At 38.1% G+C, this 23,155-nt stretch overlaps 2 protein-coding genes and 1 long non-coding RNA gene across 7 annotated transcripts; 2 read left to right on the top strand and 1 right to left on the bottom strand.

Annotated features, from left to right (window-relative positions):
* The first annotated feature begins 916 nt into the window (after positions 1-916).
* On the top strand, positions 917-6,050 carry glrx2 (glutaredoxin 2). Of its 4 annotated transcripts, none has more exons than XM_027152145.2 (4): positions 917-979; positions 2,940-3,000; positions 4,920-5,096; positions 5,496-6,050. In XM_027152145.2, the coding sequence occupies exons 1-4, from the start codon at positions 948-950 to the stop codon at positions 5,652-5,654; spliced, it is 429 nt and encodes a 142-aa protein (XP_027007946.1). In that variant the 5' UTR covers positions 917-947; the 3' UTR covers positions 5,655-6,050. The 4 variants fall into 4 exon arrangements, with proteins under 4 accessions (XP_027007946.1, XP_047664080.1, XP_047664075.1 ...); XM_047808124.1 differs by lacking the exon at positions 917-979 and adding an exon at positions 2,370-2,406; XM_047808119.1 differs by lacking the exon at positions 917-979 and adding an exon at positions 2,449-2,715.
* Positions 6,051-6,774: 724 nt separating this feature from the next.
* LOC113646161 lies at positions 6,775-7,822 on the bottom strand. Its single transcript, XR_003441366.2, has 2 exons — positions 7,681-7,822; positions 6,775-7,582 (listed from the first exon to the last, which is right to left on the bottom strand). It is a non-coding gene; the product is annotated as an uncharacterized LOC113646161 (long non-coding RNA).
* A 10-nt stretch (positions 7,823-7,832) lies between these two features.
* Positions 7,833-22,590, top strand: uchl5 (ubiquitin carboxyl-terminal hydrolase L5). Of its 2 annotated transcripts, none has more exons than XM_027152204.2 (11): positions 7,833-7,973; positions 12,432-12,495; positions 13,704-13,809; positions 13,895-14,020; positions 14,816-14,877; positions 15,793-15,923; positions 19,498-19,561; positions 19,657-19,759; positions 19,844-19,957; positions 20,536-20,634; positions 22,353-22,590. In XM_027152204.2, exons 1-11 carry the CDS (start codon positions 7,898-7,900, stop codon positions 22,395-22,397), a joined length of 990 nt encoding a protein of 329 aa, XP_027008005.1. In that variant the 5' UTR covers positions 7,833-7,897; the 3' UTR covers positions 22,398-22,590. The 2 variants fall into 2 exon arrangements, with proteins under 2 accessions (XP_027008005.1, XP_047664057.1); XM_047808101.1 differs by lacking the exon at positions 7,833-7,973 and adding an exon at positions 9,972-12,073.
* Positions 22,591-23,155: the final 565 nt, after the last annotated feature.

Below are 23,155 nucleotides of genomic sequence, written 5' to 3'. Positions count from 1 at the left end.
TGGGTGGACTACATAACAGAGGTTAATTAATAAAATCCCGTGGGCGTACCATACATACGCTGTCGATATATAGAGTCAGTTCCCAGTTTTTTATTGTATACCCGCTTTGTATATGATCACAGATCATGTGCTGCATGTGGTGAATGTCAGCTTGTGAATCTCCCAGGCACCCCAAAAGCCCTGTTGTGCCCTTCTTTTATTCTTGAAGGTCCCCTTCAATAGAATTGCCACAGACCTTGTTGGGCCATAATAACAAATTGCAGAATGGCAGGGCTTCTCACATCTCACACACCACTGAAGATATGTTTCTTTTAAAAGTCTTTACTTGAATAAATACAAACAAAATATATGAGCATAAATACAGGACTGAAGAGAGTAACAAACCATTGATAGCATCATGCAGCAAAGTCCAAAAATCTCCAAAAAGGGAAAAATTAATTGCAACTCCTGAACAAACAACGAATTCTGAGCGAATCACTGGCACAACTCCCCACTCTCCAAGACCTGTACTTCTCCAGAGTGAGCAAAAGGGCAATCACTCTGGACCCTTCATATCCAGCACAATCACTCTTTGAACTGTTGCCATCTGGTCGACGCTACAGAGCCCTGAGCAAAAGAACGACCAGACATAGGAACAGTTTCTTCCCTCAGGCAATCCATCTGATGAACACTTGACATACATGGAACACACAACACTATTTTTACATTATTTACTTAAAACACATACTTGCTTATTTATATTTCAATTTGCACATATTTCCACTGTACATACAAACTGGCTATATTATATACTGTAGGTGTTCGTGTCTTGTCAATGTCATTCTGTTACACTGTGGAGCTTCTGTACTGACTGACAAATTCCTCGTATGTGAAAACATACCTGGCAATAAAGATCTTTCTGATTCTGATTCTAAATTCTGGTTGCTCTAGAAAAAAGGTGCCACTGGATGGAGGGGTCCACCCTAGAGTGTCAGGAAAGGTAAGAAGTGTACTATTGAAGGACATATTATCTTGGTACTTGGGGAAAAACAAGCATCCTGTGGGTACCCTATCTGCAGTGCATGTGGCCTGTAGAGCATCAAAGACAGTATCTACAATGGACTGATGGATATAAATGAAAAAGTGTGACGACAGCCTGCCGGGGCATATTCTTATATGTCCATACGATGACTTTTTTTTTAAGCAACCAGGAGTTAGGATTTGGTTACCAGCATAATAATTTCTGTCTGCTGGAGACTGGAATCTGGAAAAGAGCGTAATAGGGTGAACTTTGTTATCAGCAATAGAAATAGAAGTTTTGCAAAATAAAAAATAAAAATAATGTGCAAAGCCAAGAAACCTTGGCTTCAATATCCTGGACATGGGCTAATTGGTAATATCTTCATTTTGACTCCATCTAGATACCTTCTTGTGAAACATCATTACCTAGGAATGAGACTTGAGAAACATGGAATGCACATTTCTCAAGATTAACGAAAAGTTGGCTCTCAAATTGCTTCTTCAGAACTTATCGGACATGCTGAATGTGTTCCTTTAGAGTGTGAACAGATTATTAGTTCACCTAGATAAACAAACACAACAGGATTCAACATCTAATTAACATCAAGAACTAGTTTCTTCGAGTAGACCCCAAAATGCCTATGTACACATTTGAGTTCATGATTTCATTAACACAACAACACAAGCTCACCAAAAAAAAAACAAAAAAAAAAACAGCCGCAACCTCCTCTGTACTCTTCATCAAGCTTCTATTTTTATTTCTTTTTTTTTGTAATTCCACTTTGGAGAACAATGTAACGTGCATGCTTGCATGCTACAGTATGTGAAAAGTATAGGGTACACAATGCAAAACATTTATAAAACTTTTTATGAAAAGAAAAACCGGCAAATGTCACCCGCCCACAACCATAATGTTTTTAATTTAATTTAATTTAATTTAATTTAATTTAATTTAATTTAATTTAATTTAATTTAATTTAATTTAATTCAATTCAATTCTAATTTATTTTTATGGCACTTTTAACAACTGAAATTGTCTCAAAGCAACTTTACAGAACATAACCATAAAACAAAAGGTAAATATAAAGATTAATATGATACAAGATTAATATTAGATATATTTAAATGTGTTTGTATTTATCCCAAATGAGCAAGTCTGAGGTGACTCAGTGTTTTAGTGTTAGTACATTCCATAAAACCCATCTAATGCAATTGCTTGTTTTAACATCCAATATATCATGTTTGTGTATCATATCCTAAACACTGTATTATCTGTATGGAGAAAAAAAACATTATTAAACAATATATTTTGGTTAGATCAAAGCGAGACTTTTATTTTGAAAAAAAAAAAAATCCTGCTAACATGCCGGCGGAAGTAAAATAAACTCTACAATACGGACAATACGGGTATGAGAGATAGAAAAATAACGTGTGACCTTAGCTGCTGTTAATAATAATAATAATAATAATAATAATAATAATAATAATAATAATAATAATAATAATAATAATAAATTGACAGTTTTATACAGAGGTCATTAACTTTGTATAGGTTTATAACGGTTTTTAATAGAGTATGACCTCTGAGTGGTCGGTCAGTAGATCCCAGTAAATCTTGTCCAATCAGCTGCCTCGCTTTTCTACAAGCGATTGACTCTCATTAAACCAGTGAAGCTCATGAATTGACCAGTAACTGTACCTGAGGATCCTTTCACGGTAATCACATAAGCTGTAAATCCTCTTCAGACTGTTTTGTTCTTACTGTAGAATACAGCAGAATGGTTCAGGTTAATGGGCAACTCTTAATGTTAACTCATTTTATACTCTTTGCTCCTGCTGCATGCTTCTCATGTCGTCCAACAAGGTTTATTTTCTTACATTCATTTTTGTTAATTTGCTGCCTGAGTGACTCTGAACTAATCTTAACGTCATATGTCTAGGATGGGGAACTTTACGTCTGCTGGGAGGTTTACAACCCCGACATGTACTCAATTTATACAGGTGAGTATGGTTATTGTTCACTGATTTTGTATTTCTGATGCCAGAATGTGTTAACCCCCACTCAGAGGTGTTTGTGTGTCCCCCAATCCCTGTAAACTCCTGAAGGTGTTTGTTCCCATTCCCCGTAAACACCTGAAGGTGTTTGTTCCCATTCCCCGTAAACACCTGAAGGTGTTTGTACCCATTCCCCGTAAACTCCTGAAGGTGTTTGTTCCCATTCCCCGTAAACCCCTGAAGGTGTTTGTTCCCATTCCCCGTAAACCCCTGAAGGTGTTTGTTCCCATTCCCCGTAAACCCCTGAAGGTGTTTGTTCCCATTCCCCGTAAACCCCTGAAGGTGTTTGTTCCCATTCCCCGTAAACACATAAAGGTGTTTGTTCCCATTCCCCGTAAACCCCTGAAGGTGTTTGTTCCCATTCCCCGTAAACCCCTGAAGGTGTTTGTTCCCATTCCCCGTAAACCCCTGAAGGTGTTTGTTCCCATTCCCCGTAAACCCCTGAAGGTGTTTGTTCCCATTCCCCGTAAACCCCTGAAGGTGTTTGTTCCCATTCCCCGTAAACCCCTGAAGGTGTTTGTTCCCATTCCCCGTAAACCCATGAAGGTGTTTGTTCCCATTCCCCGTAAACCCATGAAGGTGTTTGTTCCCATTCCCCGTAAACCCCTGAAGGTGTTTGTTCCCATTCCCCGTAAACACATAAAGGTGTTTGTTCCCATTCCCCGTAAACACATAAAGGTGTTTGTTCCCATTCCCCCCAAACACATAAAGGTGTTTATTCCCATTCCCCCCAAACACATAAAGGTGTTTATTCCCATTCCCCCAAACACATAAAGGTGTTTATTCCCATTCCCCCCAAACACATAAAGGTGTTTATTCCCATTCCCCCCAAACACATAAATGTATTTCCCCTCCACACCAAGTCTGTGAATTTCTTTTATTTAGTTCCAGCAGTGAAAAATATCAGTCCATTATCAAAATTAATATATTTATAACAAGTAATTTCATTTATGGTGGTCAGTTAAGATTTGGGAACAGAAACACATTGATGTCTAACACCTACACCGATAAGTGCTCATTAAATAAATACGTACTGTAATCTCGGAATTATTTTGCACATAAAGGTGGCAGAGGGCATCAATTCCCACCTCGGCCCTGTGTGTGGAGTTTGTACGTTCTCCCTAAGATCAGTTTTTCTACTGATTGACATCTTTAAATTGTCCGTAGCGTGTGAGTGACCTTTGCCCTGTCTAAGATGCCTTGTGCCCCGAGTCCTGATAGACTCCAGTAGACTTTATTCAATCACATACACATTACATTTCATTATGAAATCTTTCTTTATGCATCCTGTATATTGGTATATGAGTAGAAGCAGGGTCAGCCAGCGTTAAAGGTGGTGTAGTGATAGGATGGATGGACGGATCTACGTAATCCATGTTTAAAAGGAGTCTCCAGTGTTAGTGCTTTGTAGCAGGGTTTAAGTTTTTTTGATATGGGGGGAAGGATGTAAAAGCTTATTCTGCGTGGACTTTCATTAACATCTCAAGCAGTGTATTATTTCCTTAATAACTTGTCTCAATAACACCAGGAACATCTGGTGAGGGACTGAATGTTTATAACTTATATCATCCAGTTGGTTCCACAGGTATATTTGGGCCATGACAATTTTCATCCCTTTGCCTGTGTAAAATACCTCAGTGAACTTGAAATGCAGTAGTCAAGATGTGAACAGTATTGATGTATAGAGTTTTATCTGTTTATTTAGGAATAATAGCCCCTCAACCCCCCAGAACTGTGATTGGACAGACTAAACTAACATTTTATATGTATATAAGGCTTATTTTTAATACTTTGATGTAAATACTTTGTGGTCAGTAACTACCTGAAGTGTTTTATTTCTTCCCTAATTGTTTTTCTCCATTTAGGATGTCGTGTCTCATAACTGCGTTGTTATATTCTCCAAGACGACGTGTCCATACTGCAAGATGGCCAAGAACGTCTTTAATCAAATAGGAGCCACGTATAAGGTCATTGAACTGGATGAACATCGTGACGGCCAACAGCTTCAAGAGGCTTTAGCGCAAATGTCCGGTGCCAAAACGGTAATTATTCCTTGTGCAAATGTTAAGTGTTTGTTTAAAGTCATTTAGTTTTTTCTTCATTTAGTCCAGCTCTTTAGAATCTACATAATATATTTTCATCTTACATACGTCTCCCAGAAATAAAATAATGAAAATTTACCCGGCTCATCCTGTTTGAGGGGATGTAAACTTTTGAACAGGTTCATTTGGGTAAATTCAGTTATTATTATTTTTGTCATGTAGACTGTAAGCAAACATCTGTTATGTTAAATAGCTTATACAGGGCAAAACTACATAAAAAACTGCAAGTCATATAATGGGGGTTGAAATGGTCTAAATAGCTTTTAAACCGTCTTTCTTTCTTTCTTTCTTTTTTTCTGTATTTCTTTCTTTCTGTATTTCTGTATTTCTGTCTGTCAGGTTCCAAGAGTTTTTGTCAATGGACGGTGCATCGGCGGAGGATCTGATACACGGCAGCTTCATGAACAGGGAAGACTGGTGCCACTCATTCGGATGTGTAACCCGTGCTGCCCGAATAATGCTGCAGAGGGATCAGGGAGTGGGCACGACGCTTCATAATTGTTCTATAGTTTATGCATGATTTTAATCCTCCTGCAGACCAGAACTGGAAAAAAGCTAGTGACCAGCATCAGGCATTTATTATTTTGATGTACTTTCATTTAAGTGGTCCTACCTCAGTTCTATTTAATTTTGTATAGTTTTTAAAATAAAGTAATGGTGAAGTCAATGCCTTTTGCTGCATACTATTGCCTCATATGGTTAGGGATGTTTAGTGGTTGTGGTTTAAACAGATTTGGTTAACATGATGCTAAATTGCAAAAGAATTTTGATCATCCAAAAAAAAAAAAAATTCGCTATCACAAGGTCATCAATTAGAAAGACAAAATTGTGTGGCAAAATTCAGCTAACATGTATGTTCATAGATGCTGCTTAATAAAATCCACCTTTGATTCAGTTCAGATTCCTGATAAGGTAACAATCGCCTCTGTTTGTACCCAGTGCTTAAATGCTCATTGCATAAAGATATAAAGTACAAAGATCAAAACAAGGTTAAAACACAGCGTAGGTAATGTAAACCAGAGCAACTCCTATTGTTTATATTGCCACTTGATACTCTGCTGAACACAAACAAGTGTAGACACATCAGGAATGTTTTGGGATTGATTGAACTGAACTGGTTTATTGACATTTAATCTACACAAAATAGTTGAATATACAGTTAATATAAAACAGTATTCTTATTAATGACCTGAGTCGTGCCTCAGGGGTTTCCTCTGGGTACTCCGGTTTCCTCCTCCAGTCCAAAGACATATATGGTATGTTGATTGGCATCGCTGGAAAATTGTCCGTAGTGTGAGAGTGAATGAGAGTGTGTGTGCCCTGCGATGGGTTGGCACTCCGTCCAGGGTGTATCCTGCCTTGATGCCCGATGACGCCTGAGATAGGCACAGGCTCCCCGTGACCCGAGGTAGTTTGGATAAGCGGTAGAAAATGAATGAATGAATGAATGCTCTAACTATGAAAACTCATGAAATCAAAAAGGATTTAAATAATAGTCCATGGCAAAGGTATCATAAAATGATCAAATTTTTTAAATAGTAAATCTTGTGGTCAGTTATTAGGAATGCTTTAATCTTCAATGTATGGGATATAATTTATTCTGAGACACAAGAGAAGGTCACAGAAACAGAATTTATTCAGCAACAAACGTTCAAGAGACAAAACAAAAGAGAAGAGATTAGAACAGTAGTATGATTGTGATTGTGTTTTTTGATACATTCAAGGTCGAGGGCAAAATTATTTATATGCAAATCAAAAACTGCACAGGTGCTGATCAAAGTGCTGCACATCAGCCATAATGGGAAAAATACATAATGATGGTAACAGGTAATTATATGTAAATAAACATGCAAACAAATTACTGCTAAAAATATAAGTTGAACTGTAATAAGCTGTGACTGGGGACTGGTTAGTAACATGCGAAAAACAAAGGTGGAAGAGATCTGAAATGTATATTGGGCAAGTCTGTGGAAAAAAGCTTTAAAAGCAAATCAAAAAAAAATTTCATTTTATAACAGTACAGTGTATTCAAATGGTAAACAGTGGAGTTATACAGGTTTTACAGTGTTTAAACCTGGAGCAAAGTGGGAGCCAGTATAAAGAATATAAAACTGGCCCAGAATTGAACCTTGTGGCACTCCATAGGGGATGTGATGCTGATACAGTAAGTCTAACCACTCAGTTACTTTGATCGACGATACAAACAAAACAAGCCTGACAAGAAGATAAGATCGAGTGTCTGTTCGAGCTTCTGTGTAGGAAAACTGATTGAGTAAGATTAAAAAAGTATTAATTGTACAAAATCTCTCGACAAGAGTCCTTGAGTCTCGACTCCTTGAAGTCTCCTTATACAGAGCGAATGCCATGGAGAACATAACATAAGTGGGTGAAGCGGCGATCCTTGGTTCAAGATGCCTAAGTTCATGCTGTGCAGAGAAATTATAGCTCACATTAACATATTATTCAGCAGTAATAAAACATTATGATTACAGCATTACGGATATTCATAAGATAAAATCATCACCATTCCATGTGAGCAGGAGGATGACCAAGATGATGAACCAAATGGCCATTTATGTTTGTTTGCCAAACTCCAGATCAGCAGGTGGCGCTAAGAAGAGCCTGGTTCGTTCCTGAATGAGTGCTTGCTAGTGTTTGAATGTTTTACTAACCCTGACTAGTAGCACTGTTATTTATTACATGGTATAGTTAGTGTGCTTTAATTAAGTAAGATATAAAAAATGGCAGGAAGTGCTGGAGAGTGGTGTCTTATGGAAAGTGACCCTGGAGTTTTCACAGAACTGATAAAAGGCTTTGGTGAGTAAATATTGTGTTTCCTGAGCTAGTTTAGCACGCTTATGGATAGCCCCAGGACCACGCACACATACACTCTGTTTATTAATCACACACAGTATTAACGCAGGACGAGAGAACTATCTGTTATACTGTTTACATGAGGATTAGCATCACAAAACTAGCCGCTCGGGTTTGGGATGCAGCTCGAAATCAAGCTGCTGCTTAGTTTGTGGCCTTGAGTTTGCGATTGTTTTTTAAGTTTGAAGTCAGTTTTAGAATTGGTTTCGCGTCAGATGTTTTCGGTTGAGACTTTCAGGTTTTTAATGCGTTTTATTTCGGTCTTCTGGTCTGATTTTACTCGCTAGTTTGGCGAGGATGCGCGCTGATCTGTACCACGCATGCGCAAAGAGCCTGAAGTGGAAATGTACAAAAAAATGCCTTTTTAGTCCTTTACAGCATTTAGCAGACACCTTTATATCCAGAGTGACTTACATTCTCATTTTTATACAACTGAGGGTTAAGGGCCTCACTCAGGGGCCCAACTGTGGCCGCTTAGTGGGCCTGGGATTCGAGCTAACAACCTTCTGATCGGTAGAACAGAAGGTTAACTACTTAACTACAGACTATAGACACCTTAACTACTAATCTACTCACGTTTTATACTGCAATAGATAAAAACCTACCAATTTACAAATTTGATTTGAAAAATACTTTTTAAATAAAATTTCTAAATGTTAATTTCATTAATGACTATGGTTTTCCTAACAAAGTCAAGTCAAGAAGATTTTATTGTCATTTCATCCATAGATATCTGCTGCAGTACAGAGTGAAATGAGACAACATTTCTCCAGGATCACGGTTTGCAGGACAAAAGACAAACAAGACAGTGCAGGACAAGACAGTGCAGGACAAGACAGTGCAGGACAAGACAGTGCAGGACAAGACAGTGCAGGACAAGACAGTGCAGGACAAGACAGTGCAGGACAAGACAGTGCAGGACAAGACAGTGCAGGACAAAAGACGGACAAGACAGTGCAGGACAAAAGACGGACAAGACAGTGCAGGACCGACCAGTGTAAATACTGTATGTTCAACAATATTGCATGTGCAGAAATACTAGAATAAACACAGTATTATAGCAGCAGTTACATGAGATATTGTACAGGATTGTGCAAAACAGCAATCTCACATTTCAGTCGATTGCTGTTTTGCACAATACTTTACAATGTCTCATGTAACTGCTGCTATAATACTAATGTGTTCATTTCAGTATTTCTGCACACGCAATATTGTTGAACATACAGTATTTACACTGTGCTGTTTCTGTTTATTGTCTTTTGTGTATTGTCCTGTATTTTGTGCTGCACTGTCTTGTGCTGCACTGTCTTGTGCTGCACTGTCTTGTGCTGCACTGTCTTGTGCTGCACTGTCTTGTGCTGCACTGTCTTGTGCTGCACTGTCTTGTGCTGCACTGTCTTGTGCTGCACTGTCTTGTGCTGCACTGTCTTGTGCTGCACTGTCTTGTGCTGCACTGTCTTGTGCTGCACTGTCTTGTGCTGCACTGTCTTGTGCTGCACTGTCTTGTGCTGCACTGTCTTGTGCTGCACTGTCTTGTGCTGCACTGTCTTGTGCTGCACTGTCTTGTGCTGCACTGTCTTGTGCTGCACTGTCTTGTGCTGCCTTTTGTGCTGCACTGTCTTGTGCTGCCTTTTGTCCTGCACTGTCTTGTGCTGCACTGTCTTGTGCTGCACTGTCTTGTGCTGCACTGTCTTGTCCTGCTCTGTCTTGTCTTTTTTTTGTCCTTCCCTGTCTTGTCTGTCTTGTCCTGCACTGTTTGCACCAAGTTGCACAGATACACTTTGTCTCTAGGACTACTCTGCTCTGTCTTTGTTCTGTGTAGCACCCTGGTCCTGGAGAAACGTTGTCTCATTTCACTGTGTACTGCAACAGCTATGTATACTCTATGGTTGAAATATCAATAAAAGATTCTTGACTTAACTTGACATAATATACCTCCTGTGATGTATGTCTCACATCCAGACAGCAAAAAATCACCACAAGAGGAGCGAGTTTCTATTGTAGTATGTTTTCCACGAATCCGGACGTGTGCGCACTTTTGGAGTTGAGGTTTTATTTGACACGCATATGCTTATATGGGTTATATGGTATAAACCTGTTCTACTCCTCCTTAAGTAATCGAATCTTGTAAGAATGTGCAAATGTAGTGATGTACGCAATGTGCACTTGTATTACATGTAATAATAGTAGCAGTACAAAGTGCAGAGTGACAGCGTGTCTTTTTGGAGCCGTGTTACGGACATGTTTGTGTTGAGGAGTGTGAAGGCCTGGTCTCCTGAGCCTCTTGGTTTTAGTCATCAGACTACAGATGTGCTTGTTTGATGGCACCGGGCTGAACAGTGTTTCATAGATGATTTTAGCAGCTCTGGTATCCTGTCTCCTGGCATAGATGCCATGTCGAAAGGTTAGAGCTGGAGATGAGCTCCGCTAGCCAATCCACTCTCTGCAGGGCTTTGTGGTCCTGGGTTGAGCAGATTCTGGGCCACTCTAAGATTGGTAAACTTTCTATAGCCCAAGTATGGAACGTTTTCAGGATTACTGGGGAGACCCTGAATTTCCTCAGCAGCTGGTAGAACTGTTGTTCACCTGGGATTGGATATGAGCAGGTCTACAGAGATGTGTACTCCAAGCTACCTAAAGCTGCTCACTTTATCCACAGGGGTCTCGAGTGGGGTGTATTGACACTGCTGCCTCTTCCTGAAGTCCACAGTCAGTTCCTTGGGGCAGTTAAGAGACAGTTAATGGCACGAGTTTCTCCACCTCATTGATGATGGAGTTGAGGCCCATAACCACTCTGTTGTTGGCAAACTTGATAGACATTTAGCTGTGAGATGACACATGTGAAGAAGGGCAGAAGGACACAACCTTGTGGTGCTGGTGGTAAGCTGGGTCACTATCTGGGGTCTGCCTGTGTGAAAGCCCAAGACCCAGCTGCAGAGTGGGGCTTTAACTCTGAGGACCTTGAGCTTGGAGGCCAACCTGTGTGGTATTGAAGCCTAATATAGTTCCCATTGTTGCTGTCACTGTGGGTGGTGGTGGTATAAAGGCAGAAGTGGGAGTAAGTCTCTCAAATAAGTCTCAAGTCATGAATGTCAAGTCAAAGTCAAGTAGAGTCTTTTTTTAATATTTGTCAAGCAAGTCTCAAATTTGCGACTTGTCTGACTCGAGTCAAGTCGAGTCCCCCATCTCTGTATAAAGGTAATGACACATGGCATCTTCAGTAGACCTGTTGGGGCTTAGTGTTGATAGTGTTAGGAATGGAGGAGAGGATGGATATTTATATAAAAAAACAATTCGTAATGTTACTTACTACATGTCGGGGTGCATAGGTCTGCTTCAGGAGGGATGTAAATAGCAGGGGAAATGATGCAATCTCATGTGGCAGATAAAATGGTGGCGCATAATAGTCAGATGTTCCAAATGAAGGGAGCAGGAACATGGCAAAATGGTACTGTTCCTGTTGTCACACCATTTGACCATGAAACAACCTCTGGATTTGCTGGTTTGTGTTGTTCTGTTCAGAGAAACTACTGCACAGGGTTACAGCTGGGTCATTTTTGGGTTAGACAGCATGTTTTAGTCTCTGATGAACAGTTGGAAAAATGGACGCCAGGTTGATTTAGACAAACAAGAAATCCCAGTCAGTCCTTTGGTGCCTCCACCACCAGATAGAGAAAGAAAGAAAACCTCAAAACGTGTGTAAGAACGTTTGAGTCCATCTTCACCTGGGAGACACCGAGTAGTGTGACTGTGAATAACGTCTCTTCTGTAACTGTACAATCAAGCTATGTTACATGTGTATGAGCATCAGAGTCATGTGAGATTTCCAACATCTGTTGTTCTCAACTGTTCAGTAACTGAAACTTGTGTTGCAGTTATTAGCCATCGACTGTAACGAGAAACATCCACAGCACATCTGCTCATCTATGGTGTCTGTATGGCAGCATCCACAGTAATCTCATGGTGGTCTTTAGCTCCAGGTAGATGTAAGGCTGTGAGCTGGATCAGGCAGGCGTGGAGAGAAGAAAGCGCCAGGATCACCGGTACCTCAGGAGTAACGGGCGATGTTAACATTACAGTTAGAGAATAGAGAAAAAAGGGGGAACAGTCTAATTTACAGGCAGTCTAATCTAATAAAGACTCTCCATTTAATTCTCCTATTATGTACACATTGTGCATATGTGCACATTTATTGTGTGTTTTATGTTGTGATACATTAGAGTGCTTTAATAAAGTTTTGCTGATTCGATGAAGTCAATTTGTTAATATCGAATTACGATCGAAAATGTTTAGGCTTAGATCAGTCCTAAAATAAAAAATAAGTTAAATTCAAATTTAAAGTAATTAAAGTAAAGCATGATTGTTTAAAGCTTCGTGTTTTCTGTTTTTTTATAATACCAGGATGCAAAGGAGCACAAGTTGAAGAGATCTGGAGCATGGAACCTGAGAACTTTCAAAATCTCAAGTAATGTATAATGAATAATAGAGAGCTTATTTAAGAGCTTAGTTAGAACATCACAATACTGCACTACAAGGCGTCACTCAACAATGGCCAAAAAGGCAGTTTTTTTTTATTAAAATCTGGTCTAATTGACAGTTTTATGTTATTTTAAGCTCTCACATTAAAGGTAGGTTCTCCGTTGTTTGAAAGCCAAACAAGCAAAAATGACACACAAGCATAATCATGTAAAGGACAAAGGCATATATTAGTTCTGTGTAACAAAGCAAAACCAACGTTACTCACCTATCGAGAAGGAAAAATCGCCTCGGCGTCTTAAGTAAAGTCGGCCACATATTCACAGATTGGAGTTTCCCGAGTCAATACCTCCTGAGCTAAACGCTGTTACTGCACAAAATGCGGATGTAGCTGCCTCTCTACATTACTACGATAGAAAAGAGGTGTTATTTGTGTAGTAACAGGGTTTAGCTCAGGAGTTATTGACTCGGGAAACTCCAAGCTGTGAATATGTGGCCATCTTCCTGCTCCTTCAGTTCTCTCCAGCGCTGGAAAGCTGATCCTATATTAACACGTCCTACTTCTTGCCTTATCGTAAGTCTTTCTTCACTTTCTTTCTTTGTTTTTATCCTCCATGTCATTGTTTAAACCACTTTCACATGCGCATTGAATACTATCTCCGCCCATATTAACAAGACACACCCCTTTCTGCTCATTGGCTAGACGTTTGTTTTGTTTTTGTTTTGCTCGGCGGCCAACCGCAGTTTTCTGAAGCATTTCTTAAACAACGGAGACCCCACCTTTGACTGACCTACTGAAATATGTACTGTAAATGTGTTCACTGTAATTGTTTATCAGGGTGGCCAGATTTAACAAAACTACATCACACAAATAATGCACACAGAAGCCCAGAAACAAGCCCATGTGGGGGATTTTCTTCTTTTTCTTCTTTTTTTTAATTTTTTTCTTTTAGCCTTCATGTGGGAATCAAGTATTTTGATTCCTTTTTCTGTTTCACAGAATCCCCCTATGGATATCATTTAATAAGAAATCAAATCTATGCGTGTTTACTGAAGGGATAATAAAGCATAGGGAAGATATTTAAGAGTATTATAGCAGAGTGACATGTTTACATGTACAAACACTAATCGCAAGGTAACGGGTAAAAAATATAACACACACGTTATTTGTGGTTTTGTATGATTTTTGTATTCCAGACCAGTTCATGGTTTAATATTTCTCTTCAAATGGCAACCTGGTGAGGAACCAGCCGGATCTATCGTACAGGATTCGAGGCTCGACCAGATCTTTTTTGCAAAGCAGGTATATTTTGGTGTACTAACTATACCATCACACTGTTCTGTTCTGTTCTGTGAAATGATCCAGCTTGGTTTTCTTGAGGTTTTAGGTGATCAACAACGCGTGTGCGACCCAAGCTATCGTCAGCGTGCTGCTGAACTGCTCTCATCCTGACATGGAACTTGGCGAAACGCTGACAGAGTTCAGAGAGTTCTCACAAAGCTTCGATGCTGCAGTAAGTTTCAGCTTTTACTTTCTTATACGGTTGACATGAGAACAATAGTAGAAGGTTCACTGATGGCCTGGAAGCCACCAGTATGTCCTTCTAGTGTCTAGAATATTCTGAGCTGTCGGCTTTATTTTAGGGCTGTAGAATGTCGTGTTATAAATAATATAAAATCTAAAAACAGTAGCATTATTGCGTAATGATATATTATAGTCTGCCTCAAAGTCTCACATGATCTTAGGACTTTCATCAAAATCTCGCTGTCCTATCTTCTGCTTATACACGTTGTAGCAGTTTATATTCTGCCCTGTATTTGGTTTGTTTTGGAACCAAAATCATTGAGAGAATTTATTTATTTATTTATTTATTAAATTTCTGGAGGTCTGGTTTCGGGTGTTTTCTGATCTATTATTCACTATTTATTCCTTATTTTTTTTATCTAAAGTTTAATCAATTTCAGCCAATGCAAACTCAATGAATTAAACTTGAAGTTTGACATTTTTATTTTATTTCTATTATAAATTTATATATTTATATTATAAATATTGTATTAATTAATTAATTAATTTATTTATTCTTTTATAAAATAAATAAAATATTTTATAAAATATTGTATTTATTTATGTATTTATAAAATAAATAAAATGTTATATTTGATTATTTTATAATATATATATATATATATATATATAATATTTATCTTTATAATTTTTTTATCTTTATCTCTTTTATCTTGGAAATTTTTTTTTATCTGAATATATTTTTCTTTTGTCTTTTTTTTTGGTTTTGTCATTTCCTCTCAAGATGAAAGGTCTCGCACTCAGTAACTCTGAAGTAATTCGACAAGTTCACAACGGCTTTGCCAGGTAAGCATCTCAACTTGACTCCATAACCCGCCATAATACTGTACTATTAAAGTCCTTCGTATTTTAATCAGCTCATTCTCTCAGTTTTCTTCCATAAATATTATGTAAATGGCACATAACAAAAAAAAGTACCACGGTAATGATTATACATTTACATTTTTTAACACAATTTATTATTAGATTTCGATTATTGTGGATCGTCTACCATGCAGTTTTCTGTGTGTGAGCTGTTGCTATAAAAACAATAACCTATTAGGATGGTATTCTATATGTCCATCAATTTAATCGTTTCGTTCATCTTACAGCTAGAACCACTGTTAAATTTTTCTGACCAATCAGAGTAAAGATAGCGATTTATTTTATTTTATTTTTTTATTTATTTAGCTTTTTGATTGATTTTTTTTACTTCAGTCCTAACTTGTCGAGATTCAAGCTAATCATGAGTTAACGCAGCCGAGCTACAGCCAAACTTTGATAATGTGCAGTAAAAAAAGATAAAATAAATCGACTGCACCGGAACAAGCCGAGTAAATACCGGACCTTTTGATTATTTATTATTGTAGTTAATCTATTGCACAAAATAAAAATGTACATGCTTCACATGACACACATCTCGTTTGTTAATCATTAAAGACGGTTCACAGTAATTTACTGTAAAGTGACAATAACTTAAAAAAAGGAAAAGAGGGCTCACACTCTGACGAACAAGGTTAATATAATTATTAATATAATATTTACACCAAATAATTAATAAATTAATTAATAAATGGCTTTGTTACGGTGTTTTGGTGTAGGAATATTTAAAGAATACCGTTATTATTTTCCCTTAGATTCATTTGTGAACCCAACAAGTTTTATTATAGAAAGATTTCTTTTTTTTTTTTTTCCCGTCCTTTCTCAATTTCTCCTTCGCAGGCAGCAGATGTTTGAGTTTGATACCAAGTCGTCGGCAAAAGACGAAGACGCTTTCCATTTCGTGAGCTATGTTCCTGTAAACGGTAGACTCTACGAATTAGACGGACTTCGCGAAGGACCTATCGACCTCGGTAAAAATCCAGAACTGTAACTTTTTTTTTCCTCCCCTTTTCCACCTTATATTACTTACATAGTCGAGTGTGCGTCTGTTTATAAGTTTGTATGTAATGTACACGTGTTAAATTAATGATGTTCTTGATGATTTTTAAATAAAGTATTATACTTGACTCTGAGCAAAAAAAAAAAAAAAAAAACATAAAATGAAGATATAAAAATAACACTAGCAATAGCGATAAGTGCTGTTTTTCAGACAGTTTAATTTTGTTCTTGGTTTGTGCGGAATTCTACTGAACTATAGTTTCTGTTAAGCATGTTAGGCTCGTTATCTTATCGAAAGCCCAACGGCTAAGTATGAACCTCCTGACCGAGGTAACCGGATTTTAGATGTACTCAGTAATTGTATGTTCAATAATTTAGTGAATTACTGTTTGTTTGTTTGTTTGTTTGTTTTTTGCAAGATCTCCATACTCTGTTATACAAGTGGAAGTTAACAGTTTCAGAGGCAAAATTTGAAAATGCTAATGTCTAATTGTGGGCATCATTTGGGGTGGGGATATTCCTGATGAGATGGTATATGGTGTTCTGAGGATCTCCTATCAGACCTGCATCAGGTCATCAGTGAGCTCCTGAATAGTCTGTGGTGATACTCCTGGCTGCTCCGATACCTAACGCCACAGAGGTTCACAGTTGGAGTAAGGTCTGGGAATGTAAAGGCCAGTCATTGGCATCGATGCCTTAGTCATCTGGAAACTGCCTACACACTCTGGCCATGTGAGGCTAGCCATTGTCATGTGGGAACCTGGAGGAACCCACTGCATCAGCGCGAGGTCTGACGTTGGCTCTGACATGTACATCCCGGTACCTAACAGCAGTAAGGGTAGCTGTTGGACATGGAGGTCTGTTTGACCCTTCAAAAGAATATTCCTCCCCGTGATCTTCCTGTTTCTCACAACACAAAGTAGTAGTTGCTTGTTGCTCTCCTTGTGCAACGGTCCCTTACCTCTGTTATACAAATGTGCTTAGAGACCCAAACCTCCTCCATCTTAGAGGTGCTGGACTTCCTGTGCAAGGACCCTAACAAAGACAAACTAGAGACAAATCAGTCAGAAAGGTTGTGTGTTGGCCACCTTAAGCCTCCAAACTGGGCAGATTCATATCCCAGTGGTTTAACTCAATTGGTTTTACATTCACATTCCTGGCATTTAGCAGACGTCTTTATCCAGAGTGACTTACATTTAATTTCAACTTATACAACTGAGCAATTGAGGGTTAAGGGCCTTGCTCAGGGGCCCAGAAGTGGCAGCTTGGTGGATCATGACCTTCCAATCAGTACTCCAACGCCTTAACCACTAGCCGTGTGTATGTATGTATATAAGTATGTATATAATGTTTAGATTTTTGAAACACAATATTTCTACAACAACCAAAAAAAATACAAACTTTACCCCAATCACATGCTCAGGTAATTCTAGCCAGCTCTCCCTATTACTTGCCAGCTCTCCCTATTACATCACAGCTCCAATGAGGTGAATGCTAACACGTATTTTTTCTTCGAGATACCCCGACAGCTGTCTGTGCTGCATCACCCAGCCTTTCTCACAAAGGACAAAACCGCTATCTTGCCCTCTTGGGGGCAAGTCGTGGCCTAATGGTAGGAGTGTCTAACTCGTAATCCTAAGGTTGTGGGTTCAAGTCTCGGGCCGGCCACGACTGAGGTGCCCTTGAGCAAGGCATCGAACCCCCCAACTGCTCCCCGGGCGCCGCAGCATAAAAAAATGGCTGCCCACTGCTCCGGGTGTGTGTTCATGGCATGTGTGTGTTCACTGCTGTGTGTGTGCACTTTGGATGGGTTAAATGCAGAGAACGAATTCTGAGTATGGGTCACTGTACTTAGCCGTATGTCACTTCACTTCACTCTTCCTCATATACCGGCTCACAGATAACTACGATTAGCTACCATCACCTCACCAGCCACAGACTAGGGCTGTGTATTGGCAAGAATCTGGCGATACGATACGTATCACGATACGGGGTTGCGATACGGTATGTTGCAATACATTGCGATATTGTAAGCAAGGCGATATATTGGGATATTTCTTATTTTAATTATACGATAAAGTTTTAGGGAAGCTGTCAAGAACACCACCATATGCAAACCTTAGCAAAAATGAAATTCTTATTTAAACAGAAAGCATTGGGAACTGCATTTGCATTAATTAGCCCCTGTAGCATTCAATATGATTGAACCACTTTATGTGCAGTATGAATAAAGGGGGAAAAATAAAGTGCTTGCAGGATTTCTTAAATGTATTAAATGTTAGCTGTTATAAACAGGACATATATATTTTTAGACCCTGCCTTTAAAGCTTCACAGTTTCAGTTTACAGTTGTAGCATACAGTGTCCTAACATTTTGATCTGAACAAAAGAATTATATCTGCTTAATATCAATGAAAAATAAAGTGCTTGCAGGATTATTTAGGTAAACAAAATATAACATTTTGATCAAAGTGCTTGCAGGATTCCTAAAGAAAACAAAACAAATATAAACAATAAAATATTTACAGATGTTGAACATACTCAGAACCTTTAAACTTGGATTTTACAGGTTTCTTTGATTTGTATTTAAATTTGTCTTTTTATTTAATGTCAAGGTTTTTCTGAAGAAAGATAAGCTGGTCAATATGCTCAGATGTCAAGGCACTTCTATGCGCATCTTCATATATATAGCGAACTATTTTAACGTTAACATAAGTAGCACGCCGTTATGCTAGTACTTTGTAACGAGTGGAGTTGTGCTATAAGAGCAATGTGCCGTTGCTTTATTACTGTTATACTAGTTGGATGTGCGCATGCGCAAAAGTGTGCACGCTTCAGTTATAACACCACGTGTGTGTGGAAGTCTGATGCTGCAACCGATATTCTCTTTTATTTTCATTTTCTCATACTAATGAGTATTTTTGTTTTAGTAACATGTTATTACGGAGGTTTTTCCTGTGTATGGAGGAATACACCGTTGTGAGTGAAACGTTTGTGAGTTCGTCCTTATTTTCGCGGGCCTAACCTTGAGGAGCTATCCTAAATCTCCATTAATGTGTTACTTCCCGTCACTGTTTAAGTTCAGAGATAAGAAGACTGCAATCTAGCGGTTGGGATATAAACGGAACAAAATGAAACTGCCATGAATCTGTATAATTATTATTATTATTTTTTTATATATATAAATATCGATATTTGGTTTTTGAGAATTGATACAATATCGCCAAACAAAATATTGCGATACTCGCGTGTATCGATGTTTTCTTACACCCCTACGACAGACGACCACAGCATGTTAAGATGTTCTCCTGATAACGATGATGTTTTTTTTCTTCTTGTGCCGGTCGAGTGTTCTTTCGGCATCATTTAATTCACTTCAATCGGACCTCCACATTTTGGTGCAACTTTGCTTTCCAGTGTTTTTTTTTTTTTTTTTGCTGTTGCTCATTTTTATTTATTTTTAAAAAAATTTTTACATTTTTTTTCCCCATTTGTACATCAGTGAATGTTCAGGAATTTAAGTGTTCAATCATTTGCTATCATACAGGCGCTTGCAGCCAAGAAGACTGGATCAGTGCAGTTCGGCCAGTGATCGAGAAACGAATACAAAAGTAAGCGTCAGACTGAATTATGATGTCTTTGTCTTTGTCTGGTCTTTTGTGGTTACAATTTTTCTTTATATCCTGCATGTAATTTTACTTTTCAGATACAGCGAGGGAGAAATCCGTTTCAATTTAATGGCCATCGTATCGGACCGGAAGATGATTTACGAGCGTAAAATCGCAGAGCTCCAGGCTCACCTAACAGAGGTAGGAGCTGGATGATTTGTGAAAGGATTTTAAAACACTTTAAATAAAATTTGCCTTCAAATATGAATGTCACTGTGATTACAGGAAGAGCCAATGGACACAGACCAAAGTGCAAACCTTTTGAGTTCTATCCAGTCAGAGATCGCCAAGTACCAGCTCCTGATCGAGGAGGAGAACCAGAAATTAAAAAAATATAAAGTATGTTTCGATTTTTTTCACTCGCATCTTGTTCGTCAGTCGTGTTTATGATTTGCACTTCAGTCTCCGTCCATCTCGGTAAACATTCTCGCTGTGAAAGTGGGTTAAGTTTGTGATGTCCTTCGACTTCTCTCTATTTAAAAAAAATAATAATAATAATAAACGGGAGATTTATTTAATATCAATTATTAAATGAATGTCAAGAATGGTCCATGTTGGTGCTGAAGATTTTTTTGTATTTAATCACACTTACATTCGCATTCCTGGCATTTAGCAGACGCCCTTTTCCAGAGTGACTTACATTTTATTTCAATTTATACAACTGAACAATTGGGGTTTAAGGGCCTTGCTCAGGGGCCCAGTAGTGGCAGCTTGGTGGATCTGGGATTTGAACTCATGACCTTCCGATCAGTAATGCAACACCTTAACCTTCATATTCAAACACCTGCTCAACAGATAAAGCTAATATGGATAAATGTGCTTGGGCCTAACAGATTATTGCTTGCTGATTATAATTATTATTATTATTATTATTTTTTTATTTTTTTTTTTTATTTATTTATTTTTTTTAATTACAGATTGAAAACATTAGAAGAAAGCACAACTACCTACCGTTCATCATGGAGTTACTGAAGACTCTTGCTGAATATCAACAACTGATGCCGTTGGTTGAAAAGGTAAGATTGAAAACTGTCAGTAAAATATAATGTACAATACGGACTTTGCTTTCATACAGTATACAGATCATAATATGCAGGGTTTGGAGTGGGTGATTCCATTGAAAAAGACGTGCACTGGCGTGATTTATCACTACACAAAATAAAATAAACATGTATATATATCTTTTTTTTCCCTTTTCTTAAAAATAAGAGCAAATGAGCCAGTCCAAATCTGGAATAATTGACGGTTGTGATTGTATCTTAAAGTCTTTCGTATTACCTCATACCCTTAGGAGCCCTGCCACCTTTCCCTCATCTCAAAAATCCTTCGCGTCATCTCACTTTTCTCATCGGAAAGACATACAAGACTCTACCATTATTAATTCTCTACCATCATTAAATAATACCATTATTTAATCCCATAAAGTCCAACACAATGTCAGGTCTCTGTTGATATTACCTTCGATATCCAAGGTGTTCCTTTGTTACACAGAGTCTTTTTAAACACTTGTTGAGGCCATCAGGGTGTGTGCCATGGGACTAGTCAGCAAACCCGTTGTGTTAAATCGGTTACTTCGACTCCACAATTAACAAGCGTGCGATGGTGGAAGGGGGCGGGGCTTCAAGGTGGCATCAGCTCTTATCTGAGTAATTAGATTTCAGATTCTTCTGATCTTATAGCTCAATTTGGTGAACTTTTTTTTATGGTCTAGGTATATTTGTGTTATAGACTTAAAGAGTAAGATCTGGTGCACACACACACACACGCGTGTGTGTGTGTATATATAATATATATATACACTCCATCATGGCTTTACTCAGTTACATCATGGCTTTACTGTTACACTGCCAAAAGTAAAACTCTGAGCCAGGCAATAGAACAAGGATTAAATGTACTCTTTACTTACAGTACCTTTAGTCTTGATCAATGCTCATGTTCATATTCTTGAAATTCATTTTATTTGAATTGATTTTAATTGTGTATTCAAATCAATTCAAATTTTGTATAGCGCTTTTAACAATGGACATCATCTCAAAGCAGCTTTACAGAACAGATACATAATACAAAAAGTTATACTAAGATTTATGTAATATAAAAATTCAAGATTAATATTAGACTCGTATTTAAATGTTTGTATTTATCCCCAACGAACAAGCCTGAAGTGACTAAGGCGACTACGGTGAGGAAAAACTCAGTTAGATCGAAGAAGAAGAAACCTTGAGAGGAACCAGACTCATTGTATAGTGTATCATCCAGTTAACTGGTATTTCTTTTGAAATTTAAGTGTTCTGAATGTCGCCATTTATTACAAATTGGATTATATGAAAAAACAGCATTTATAGTTTATCTGCTTTGGACCAGAAGAAAGTGGATGACGATCTGACCAGCTTGATAAACGAGATGAATTTGTTAAGCCTACAGTATCATGGTATTTAACGCGTTTAGGATGTCTTTAGGAAATAAACTCAATTTAGGTTTAACAAGTCAACTCTCCTGATCTTTCACCGCCGAAGCACCGGTTCCATTCCCAAGGCAGGGATCTTACCAACTTGCAGGGTGGATTTATAATAGTCAGCCGCTAGGGGGCATTAGAGACATTTTAGCTTACATTTTTCCCCTTACAGTCATGTTGTCCTTATATACAGCCTAAAATCAAGTCATCTGATCTATTCGACTAACTTCCTGCAGAACATTTACACCCTTTTGTTGTTGTTTGTTTTTTCTCTTCCATTAGGCTAAAGAAAAGCAAAGTGCCAAAAAGATCCAAGAAGCAAAATAGTATCAACACACTGCAGTACTTTGTGTAATTTTCCACAATATCTCTTAATATGTACTTTTGCCTTCTGTAATAATAATAGTAATAATAATAATAATTAACACCTAGAAAATGAACTCGTGTCGTCGCTGTGATGTTCATAAGACTTCATGTTTGCATGCAGAAAGATGTTTAAATAAACCATGTCTTATTTTCATATCATTGCCCTTGTTGCTCACAACTCGTGTGGTTTGATTTCTTTGAGCTAACTGTTATAATAACATCTATAAACTGTTTGTTAAATTTTTTTAGCAGCGGAACAAGATTTTATAAGCAAAGACAACCAAAAACTGTTAATAATAAATATTTTCACTTATTTATATTATCCTATTAACTAATGAAGAATATACAGTATGTATGTATACTGTATACATATTAGGGGTGGCACGGTACATGAAAAATCACCCGAACCATTCGGTTCGCTTGTCTCGGTTCGGTTCGTGTGCGCGTCGCACGGTTCGGCGCATGGGCAATGTAGCCCCGTGCTCAGTTTCGTGCGAACATGGATGCACCCGTGTCGTTCAAATCTGGTGTGTGGGAACATTTTGGATTTCATGTTACTTACGATGACAACGGAAATAAAACAGTAGATAGAACTGCGACCGTGTGCAAGCACTGTGCAAAATGCATTCAATATGCTAATGACAACACTTCTAATATGACAGTTGTGTTAAGATGTTAAACTTATGCTTGACTTTATGATTATGCCCTTTGCTATTGTT

Source organism: Tachysurus fulvidraco, chromosome 2 (genome assembly GCF_022655615.1).
Source record: "Tachysurus fulvidraco isolate hzauxx_2018 chromosome 2, HZAU_PFXX_2.0, whole genome shotgun sequence".
Classification (NCBI taxonomy): domain Eukaryota; kingdom Metazoa; phylum Chordata; class Actinopteri; order Siluriformes; family Bagridae; genus Tachysurus; species Tachysurus fulvidraco.
Note: the sequence above shows the minus strand (reverse complement) of the source record. Positions and strands in the feature narration are given on the sequence as shown.

Coding starts and splice junctions, on each gene's coding strand:
- glrx2 (XM_047808117.1), top strand. CDS start 2,778: ATGGTTCAGGTTAATGGGCAACTCTTAATGTTAACTCATTTTATACTC. Junction 3,001..4,919: donor CATGTACTCAATTTATACAG/GTGAGTATGGTT, acceptor TTCTCCATTTAG/GATGTCGTGTCTCATAACTG. Junction 5,097..5,495: donor AAATGTCCGGTGCCAAAACG/GTAATTATTCCT, acceptor TCTGTCTGTCAG/GTTCCAAGAGTTTTTGTCAA.
- uchl5 (XM_047808101.1), top strand. CDS start 11,968: ATGGCAGCATCCACAGTAATCTCATGGTGGTCTTTAGCTCCAGGTAGA. Junction 13,810..13,894: donor AGATCTTTTTTGCAAAGCAG/GTATATTTTGGT, acceptor TTGAGGTTTTAG/GTGATCAACAACGCGTGTGC. Junction 19,562..19,656: donor ATCGAGAAACGAATACAAAA/GTAAGCGTCAGA, acceptor TTTACTTTTCAG/ATACAGCGAGGGAGAAATCC.